The sequence below is a fragment of the Enoplosus armatus genome, chromosome 14 (genome assembly GCF_043641665.1).
Source record: "Enoplosus armatus isolate fEnoArm2 chromosome 14, fEnoArm2.hap1, whole genome shotgun sequence".
Classification (NCBI taxonomy): domain Eukaryota; kingdom Metazoa; phylum Chordata; class Actinopteri; order Centrarchiformes; family Enoplosidae; genus Enoplosus; species Enoplosus armatus.
The window spans coordinates 1,223,536-1,233,718 of NC_092193.1; the positions used below are offsets into that span (position 1 = coordinate 1,223,536).

The following is a 10,183-nucleotide window of genomic DNA, read 5'->3' on the forward strand; positions in this document are numbered from 1 at the left end:
AGACAGGATGCAGTCCTCCATCTCCATGGTAACCGGCAGTTGCTCCTCGGCTCCGCCTCCCCTCCCATTTGAAACCGACGACTCAGCGGAAAACCACACGGCGGCCTTATCTGTCCGCCGCAGGGGCTGATGGGAGGTCTGAGGACCTGTTGGAAACCACGTGGCCCCCGTCTGATCTCACGGCTCGTCCTCGTTTGGCCTCGGCTGCATCAGAGCGCCACTTCTCCCCAGGTTCACCAGAGGAAACACCGCTGCACACAATGCTTTTCCTCCCAGCTGCTGCTCTGTGCTGTCTGTGTTCAGGTGAGTGTTTCCAGCCAATCAGGAGGCGACAAAGTCAACCTTTAACAAACACTGGCACACTGACCTTCATCTGTCTGTCTGTCTCTCTGCAGCGCTGGTTGCCATGGCAGCAGAGCTGACTCAGGGTGATTTAACATTGACCAGGAGAGTTGGTGACAAAGTCTCCTTCAGCTGTGAAGGCACTGACCGGTGTGACGGTAGTTATATATTCTGGTACCAGAAGAAAGACACAGAAACATTCACAAGGATTCTTGATATTGATAAGAGTAATGGTGCCATAGATTCACGCTACAATCATCCTCAGAAAGATGATTTCTCAGCTGTGAATAAACAGAACGGCTGTGAGTTGGAGATCCAGAAGGTTAAACTCTCTCATTCAGCCACCTACTACTGCAGCTGTTGGAAGTCTGGTCTCCACAGTGAGAAATGATCCCTGCAGCCTGAACAAAAACCAACAGATGAACAGATGTCAAACAGTGTTTGTGACAGGAAGAGAGCAGGAAACCACAGCCCAGGTCCACATATTTCACCTCCATCTCAGCCAGAGTCACAGACGTACTGAGCTGAGGGCTTTATTTCATATTATATTCATTTATATTTGTATCAGATATTCCAGCAGGTTTATTGTTGTTCCTCACAGTGAGGACAAACTAGCAACACAGACGCACCATGATGGAACAAGATCAAGAGAAAACAATAAAAGCAGAAACTGAATAAGAACATCGTCCAGATGAAAGCGTAAAACAACACACACCTTTTATTTTTCAAAAGTGAAACTTCAGTCAAATGTTGTCTAATACAACAACAAACTTTGTTGTTCCAGATGAAGATTAAAATCCTCTGCTTTGTTCTTCTGCTGGAATAAAGTCCATTCCTCCCTCACAACACTAATGTGCTCTTAAAGAAGACACTTCCAGCAGCACTTGTTGTTGGACACCTTTCAGTAGATTTCACCAGATCATTTCCCTTTATGACGTTTTAAAAGACAAATCTTGGACACACGTCAGCTCAGGATTTTGCCCTTCGAGCAGCGGGTCATTAGGATGCTGATTTTGTTGCCACATTTGTCCATAAATGTCCTGCGGATGTTGTTGGTTCCCAGAGGATGAATCCTAACATTTATGGTGACCTCTTGACCTTTCCTCTAGCGCCACCATCAGGACAAAAGTTTCTCTACACCAACACTTGATTTTGAATAAACTCAGTGAGAACTTGAACGCTCCCCGGAGAATGAAAGACTTTGCACAAATCAATGTTTTTATATCAACAAAGGGTGAGATGACTTTGTGTCATCGAGGGCGGACTGGTCACTGGGAGGACCAGGAGGTTTCCCAGTGGCTGTTACACAAACTGATGCGATGAACAAACCAACAAACAAACAAACACGGCCACACAGGTAACATGTTAATACAGGTATCGTGTTCACCGTGTTCAACATCTTAGTTAGCAACGTGTTAGCACGCTAACATTTGCTCATTAGCACTGAACACAAAGTTCAGCTGAGGCCGATGGGAATGTCAAGTCCGTTTTATGTTTATAGTCCAATATCACAAATCACACATTTGCGTCAAGGGGCTTTACGGCCCGTACAGCGTACGACACCCTCTGTCCCCAGAGCCTCGATTCAGATCAGGACAAAACCCCCAAAAAACACTTGAAGAAAGAAACCTCAGGACGAGCAACAGAGGAGGGATCCCTCTTCCAGGACGATGTTACAGCCTTATTCCAAAATGGATAAAATTCTTTTTATTTCTCAAAATTTTACACACAATAATCCAAAATGACGAAATGTTTTTTAGACAATTTTGCAAATTTATTAGAAATAAAACACTCACATATCGCATGTACATAAGTATTCACACCTTTTGTAAATACTTATGTACCTTTTACTCAATACTTTGTTGAAGCACCTTTGGCAGCGATTACAGCCTCCAGTCTTCTTCTATGATGCTACAAGCTTGGCACACCTGGATTTGGGGAGTTTCTCCCATTCTTCTTTGCACATCCTCTCAAGCTCGATGAGGTTGGATGGGGAGCGTCGGTGCACAGCTGTTTTCAGGTATTTCCAGAGATGTTCAATGGGGTTCAAGTCCGGCTCTGGCCGGGCCACTCGAGGACATTCAGAGACTTGTCCCGAAGCCACTCCTTTGTCACCTTGGCTGTGTGCTTAGGGTGGTTGTCCTGTTGGAAGGTGAACCTTCGCTCCAGTCTGAGGTCCAGAGCGCTCTGGAGCAGGTTTTCGTCAAGGATCTCTCTGTACTTTGCTGCATTCATCTTTCCCTCGATCCTGACTAGTCTCCCAGTTCCTGCGGCTGAAAAACATCCCCACAGCCTGATGCTGCCACCACCATGCTTCACTGTAGGGATGGTATTGGCCAGGTGATGAGCGGTGCCTGGTTTCCTCCAGACATGACGCTTGACATTCAGACCAAAGAGTTCAATCTTGGTTTCATCAGACCAGAGAATTTTGTTTCTCACGGTCTGAGAGTCCTTCAGGTGCCTATTGGCAAACTCCAAGCGGGCTGTCATGTTCTTTGTACTGAGGAGGGGCTTCCGTCTGGCCACTCTACCATAAAGGCCTGATTGGTGGAGTGCTGCAGAGATGGTTGTCCTTCTGGAAGGTTCTCCCATCTCCACAGAGGAACGCTGGAGCTCTGTCAGAGTGACCATCGGGTTCTTGGTCGCCTCCCTGACCAAGGCCCTTCTCCCCCGATTGCTCATTTTGGCCGGGCGGCCAGCTCTAGGAAGAGTCCTGGTGGATCCAAACTTCTTCCATTTACGAATGATGGAGACCACTGTGCTCTTTGGGACCTTCAATGCTGCAGAAACTTTTCTGGACCCTTCCCCAGATCTGTGCCTCGATACAATCCTGTCTCGGAGGTCTACAGACAATTCCTTTGACTTCATGGCTTGGTTTGTGCCCTGACATGCACTGTCAACTGTGGGACCTTATATAGAGGACAGGTGTGTGCCTTTCCAAATCATGTCCAATCAATTGAATTCACCACAGGTGGACTCCAATCAAGTTGTAGAAACATTTCAAGGATGATCAGTGGAAACAGGATGCACCTGAGCTCAATTTTGAGTTTCATAGCAAAGGGTGTGAATACTTACATTGTACATACATGTACATGCGATATTTGAGTGTTTAATTTTAATAAATTTGCAAAATTTTTCACTTTGTCATTATGGGGTATTGTTTGTAGACTGTTGAGAAAAAAAAGAATTTAAACCATTTTGGAATAAGGCTGTAACATAACAAAATGTATGAATACTTTCCGGATGCACTGTACAGTTCATCCTGAGGGGACCATGAAGGTCTGAACCAAACTAAATGGTCATCCATCCAATAGTTGAGATATTTCAGTCTGAACCTAAAACATCGACCTGCTGGTGGCGCTAGATGAAAAGTCAACAAAGTGAATGAATGAAGTTAATCCTCTGGGGACCAAGAATGTCTGTACAAAGCTTCACATCAATCCATCCATCCGTCCTTTGGTCCAGGTCAAATCCATCTGGACTAAAGTAGTGGAGCGACAGACATCCGTCCACAGAGCAACACTGCTAGTGTGTCTAAAAAGACAATAAAAGAAGAGACCGTCATGTTGATGTGAACATTAGAGCTGAAATATGATACTGGTTCATCATTTGGACTCGTTCACCTCAGCTGACACATTCAGCAGCAGGTTTCTGTATCAGTCTGTTTCACTGTGGGAGGAGGTGGATACTACTTGATCTTTGGCTCTGGAACTAAACTGTATGTAACAGGTAAGAACAAACATTCATTTTCCTTCAGTTGTTTTATTGAACAAGTTGAAAATGTGTTTTAATGAGTTTCTGCTGCTTCAGGCTTCACATGTTAGTTTGTTCATAATTAGTCGAGAGTTCTTGCAGCCATGCAGCTGTTGTTACATCAAAAAGGATGTTAAAATCTCACTGCACTACTCAACTTAGTCTTTATTTCTGCATCACATAAAACAGATTCATATAGAAAACGTATCATATTGACAAAGTTACAGTTAAAGTATCTGATATAATTCAGCGCCTTCTTTTGTTTTTTGAAAATAACATAATATATGATATTAAACATAATTCAATATATGTCAGTAAATGTATTCTGACAAGCATTTACCATTTAACTTTAAATAGAGTATATAGGATAATTAATAAATACTTTTTAAATTGTAAAATGTACTTCATGACAGTTAAACAGACACTGAATATGATACTACAATAAATAGATATCATGCATTTTAATTTATACATTTCTATATATGATGTAGGATGATATATAATAACACACACACACTCACACACATACTGCATATTTGTATCTTAATATAAATATAAATAATATATGATGCTTAACATTCATTTCAACAACAAACATGTCTTAATATCATAGATATTATCAGATACATAATCTGGTGGAAAATATTATGAATTAGAAACTGCAGATATTGCAATGTCAACCCAACATCATGATAGTATATTATTTTATATGTGACTTTTTCTGCATCACATAAAAAATAGTCATTTCAGAGCTAAAAAAAAGTCTGATATTGTTAATATTACAAAGTGTAAAGATTTTTCATATAAACTCTTCATAATATTTTTTAAAAACAAGATGATCTGTGATGTGAAATCTATTTTATTATATGTTTACAAATGTATTTTGAAACGCACATAGTGATAAATATTGTCTATTGTATAGGATAATAAATATACTGCATACTTTTAACTGGTAACATGAATGTTATGATAATTATATTTCATACGATGGGAAATATGTTTTTAGCACAAGACATATTAATGCATTAATCATTTTACAATAAACTGAATTAATTTACACTCATTTATATATTTGTATCAGATAATAAATGATGATGGATGAAAGCACACACACACACACACACACACAAACATTTTAATACACGCTTACTACAAATCTTAATAGTGTAAGATACTTAACATCATTTCAAATATCTAATAGTAAATATTAATGTCATTTATTTGTCACTATACAAACATGCAGATATACTTGTATTTTAATGAATGTTGTAATATATATATTTATATATGTATATACATATACATGGACGTATATATATGTGGAGTATATGGTGATAAAAGTATAATACAACACATTATACACACTGTCACCATTTGTATTTGACATTTGTATTTTATATATATTAACGCTCCGCTGCTCCCATTTCTAAACCTTTTAATTTGTATTGTTTGTAATATCTGATGACATGTTTGTGGTGAATCCAATGAGGAGCTGAAGTTTGTATAATGCTGCAGTTTGTGGTGAGAACATACTTTCAGGAAGCAGAGCGAAAACAAATGTGATTATTTAACACCTTTAAATCAAGATCACTTCTTTGAAAATATCAGCGTGTGCACGAAGCTCTAAAGAAGCGTCACTGATGAGGCTGAAAGACCTGTTTTATTTTCATCTATATTCCTGAGCAGCATTTTGTTAAGTATGGAGTGGAAAAGGGTGGAAGTAAGGAACAACATGAAGACAATAACATGTATTCATACAAACATATTGTATGTTTTACACAAAGAGTGCAGAAAATGAGACAGCTGTCTGTTTTACAAGTGACTTCTTCCTGAGGTTGCAGCCACAACGAGAGTCCAGAACATGAAAATTATTTTTACATCATGAATATTCCAATACAACTTTTCTCACGTAAATGTTGGAAGTTTTTCACCTAACTGGTCAACAGAAATCCAACTTTCTTGGTGTTTTTATTCTGACCGGGAACATTAAAATATGCGGGTGGGAGGGACTTTATTTTTGATGAATACGTTATCGGAAGACTCCAATCTTCTAAAAAGAACCCAAAATAATAATATTAACCATAATAATAAGTTTAACCATAAAGAAGGAAACTCTTTTCCTTTCTATGAAGGCAACATTTGCACTGACGTTAACAAGAGATTCAATATTTTAGGACATTATTAGTAGGAAGATTGTTGTAATATTATTAACAACTAAGAATGGACGTTACACATTGAAAAGAATTGTCAAGTCAGGTTTTGACTTTCACCTGTGACATATGATGACTTGACGTGATAGTTGTGTTTGATGTGAAGGTGAAGCCAGTACATGTAGCGGACTTTGTGCTGTATTGATGAGCAGTTTAGTGATCAGAGTCCATGTGGTCTCCAGGATCAGACTGAATGCAGTGCAGTGCTGTAGCTGCAGCTGTTGACTGTGTGAATGCGTGTCTGTGCTGCTTGTTGTTGCCGTCAAACTGCAGATGAGCCGGTAGTGGAGCCCGTGGTGAGCGTGTACCCAGCAGCATCCAGAGCCCACCTGGAGGGGAAGAGCTCCCTGCTGTGTCTGGCCTCAGCCATGTTTCCTCCACTGGTCCGGTTCTCCTGGAAAAGACGAAAGGAGAACGGTTCTCAGGTGGAGCTGCCCCCTGCTGAGGGAGAGCAGCTGGAGCTCAGAGAGTCGGGACGCACCGCCGCCATCTTGCTGATCCATCAGAGAGAGAACAGCACGTATAAATACCGCTGCTACGTCCAGCACGAGGGGCGCACAGTGGAGGCCCCAACAGAACAAGGTAATGAAGGCTTGGTGACTGTGTTCAGCAGTGATTCAGCTTCATGTGGAGACGCTGTCAAAGACAGCAGAGGAGCAGAGGACTGACCTTTCTTTTTCACTCCTTTTCTGTTTCAGAGCTTCCAGCTGCAGCAGCCTCCTGTCCTCCAGAGAGAGAGTCAGCAGTCCTGCCAGCTCTGCAGCAAGCTGACTGTAAGATCGCCTGCTGCCTCTCTGCATGGACAGCTGCCATGTTCTGCTGCAGTTAGGGCTGCGTATCAGTCTGTTCACTTTCTGCTCATCATTGAAAGATGTAAACATACGCTGCCTGATTCTGTTAGAGCGTCCAGCAACACAACTAATCCCAATGAGAGAGCTTTCACTTCACAATCTGACACGTTTAGAGGCGCTATACTAAATTTGGGGCTTTGAGGGTGCTATAAAAAGTTTGGGGACTATATCTCGAAGCTCCATTGTAAATATTTCTACATTAAGAATGAACGTAATGACTCTGTGTAAAGTGAAAGGCGTCTCTGGAAGTTGTGAACCCACTGAGAATCGTCACTGCAACAAAAATCGATGAATCCAACTCATAATAACTCGTGTTTCTATATCTGGACTCTTCATTTGATCCTTGAGTGACTTTAATTGTCATAAATTGTGAATCACAAAGTTAATTGTAGCTCTTAACTTGAAAAATCAGGAAATCAGATCCCGTTTAGGGCCCCTACAAAGCTCGGTCGGGCCCTGACTTGTTGTATTTAATAAGCTTTGAGCTTTCGTTCAGGTTGCAGCCGACCGCTGTCTTCATGTAGAGCTGGTTGTCCCGTCTGGAAAAGTCCAAGTTATGCTGAATAAGATCTGATGATATTCTGATGAAAGTTGCACAGTTGAAAAGACTGAAACAGTGTGGAGAGAAGAATGACCTGTCTGTCTGTCTGTCTGTCTGTCTGTCAGTGTCCTTCCAGTCTCAGTGCAGGGTGAAGCTGCTCTGCTTGCTGTACACAGTGCTGATAGTGAAGAGTCTGGTGTACTGCTGTGGACTCTCTCTGCTGAGGATCCTCAGAAACAAGGGACCGTCCACCGACTGCACACATGCTGACTGACTGTGTTCTGCTCGCCTTTTCTCACCATCACACCTCATCAGTTCATCTCATTGATCGCTTTGATCAGCAGTCACAAATGTCAAAAATATGAAATTAATATTTTTAGATTAGATACAGTCAATACTTATATAACCACGTATATTTGCAGTTACTTTGTTTAATTCTGTGGTATTGTGTTATTTTGATGCTCTAGTCTAGTTCCACTTTTAATTGTGACTTGTGTAATAACAGAACATGAAGCTGAATCATTAGCTGTCTGCTGGATATTTTATTGTTTGTAATACTTCTTCTGTTCTCGTGTTTCTTTTTAAGACATTATGCAGAGTGTGGCAGGTTTGTCAGATTATTTCAGTGTAACATTCTCAATAAACTGAAAAATCACAGAATCTGTGTTTTAGAAACCTCCTTGTTTTGATGGATTTCACTTTGGCATCATAGCAAATAATCAGAGACAGAATCCACTTCATTGGCTTCATGTATGTTGACACCTACAAGTAATGTGACTCTGGTTTTAAGTAGCTCTCAATATACTTTCAGACAGCGGCAACAACAAATGTACAGGAAGATATGAATATAAGCATACAGCTAAAGAAGGACAACAGAGCTAAACAAAGACAAGCAAACAGAAACATATAGCTATTATATACAAGTCAGTAGGTGTGGGTGTGCCACCAGGTTCAGTGCTGACCCCCTTTTATAATTGTGTCAGTGTGGATGTAAAACTCTACGCTGATGACTCTGTTGTTTACACACATGAACAAACAGCAGAGTGAGCTGCTTTGAAGCTACAACTGCTATAAAATGATCACACGGCGGCTCCATCAGTCGGGCTGAAGTTTGAATGTTGGCAAAATGATGTGTGTGTTTATTATTTCTGAACCACTGAAATAACTGTTACAGCTTTATCAAGATGAAATGGATCGGTTTACTTTTATTTGTTTTTACAGTGAAGCACTTTGTAACTTTGATTTGAAAGCTTCTTGGATCATCTCGGACTGAAGGGTATTGTGACGGCATTTTTCTCTGTTTTCTGATTGTTTCAAGACCAAACAGTTAATGGAGAAAATAATCAGCAGATTAACTGATAACAAAACTAATTGTTAGTTGCAGCCCTAAGTTGAAGCTTTTCTTTGCTATATATAATAACAGACTGAATATAATTTTGAGTTGGTCAGATAAAACAATTTGAAGACATCACATGCAGCTCAGAGGAGTTTTAATGAGCATTTGTCACGGCATTCTGATATTTTATAAACGATTAATCAGTTAATTAATAATGAAAGTCAAGTCAAGTCATAAGTAGAAGAGTTATTAGTATTGTTAGGAGCAGCAGCAGCAGCAGCAGCCACAGTAGTTGTAGTAGTAGTGCCTGGTAATAGTAGGAATAGTAGCAGAAGCAGTAGTAGAGGCCTTGTGTGTGAGTCAGTGTGTCCTTACAGCCACTAGAGGGCAGCAGAGTGAAGGATCTGTTCTCCACAGTAACAGCAGTTCAGGAGTTGGAGCAGTATCAGTATTACAGTTTGTTTCTCAGTTGTTTACACACTAACATTGGTTCTTGAGACACAATGACCACAACCTGTCACTCATGTACCAACCCACTGAACCAATTCTGATCAAATACAAGCACATTTCCTGCTTTACACTCGGGTCCACTGAGAACACTACATCCAGTTCTCTACATCTGGAACAATTCAATTCAATTCAATTCAATTTTATTTATATAGCGCCAAATCACAACAAAGTCATCTCATGACACTTTACAAAATAGAGTAGGTCTAGACCGACTCCTTATAATGTTATTACAGAGACCCAACAGTTCCCACCATGAGCAAGCACTTTGGCGACAGTGGCAAGGAAAAACTTCCTTTTAAGAGGCAGAAACCTCGAGCAGAACCAGACTCTAGGTGGGCGGTCATCTGCTTTGACCGGTTGGGTTGAACAATCTTCATGAATAAAATCTCTCGTGTTCACATGGAACACACTGACATTCAAAATGTGAAACTTAACACATTTTGCATAATTGTTCAAATAGCAATCAGAGGTTTAGCAATTAAAGGGCCACAGGTGAGGCATAGCAAGAGGAGTAAGAGGAAGAGGAGGAGGAGGAGGAGGAGAACAGGGAGGAGTAAGACCAAGGACAGACATAATCTCTGATGAGATTCGGGCCACCATGGTCTAACAATGAGGGAGGCTGGGCAGAGAGTACGATCAA

General features: G+C 40.7%; 1 protein-coding gene across 1 annotated transcript; it reads left to right on the forward strand.

The window, feature by feature from the left end:
- The first annotated feature begins 260 nt into the window (after window positions 1-260).
- On the forward strand, window positions 261-8,357 carry LOC139296088 (immunoglobulin lambda-1 light chain-like). Its single transcript, XM_070918380.1, has 6 exons — window positions 261-303; window positions 396-713; window positions 4,024-4,071; window positions 6,579-6,887; window positions 7,004-7,078; window positions 7,823-8,357. The coding sequence occupies exons 1-6, from the start codon at window positions 261-263 to the stop codon at window positions 7,969-7,971; spliced, it is 942 nt and encodes a 313-aa protein (XP_070774481.1). The 3' UTR covers window positions 7,972-8,357.
- The last annotated feature ends 1,826 nt before the right edge of the window (window positions 8,358-10,183 follow it).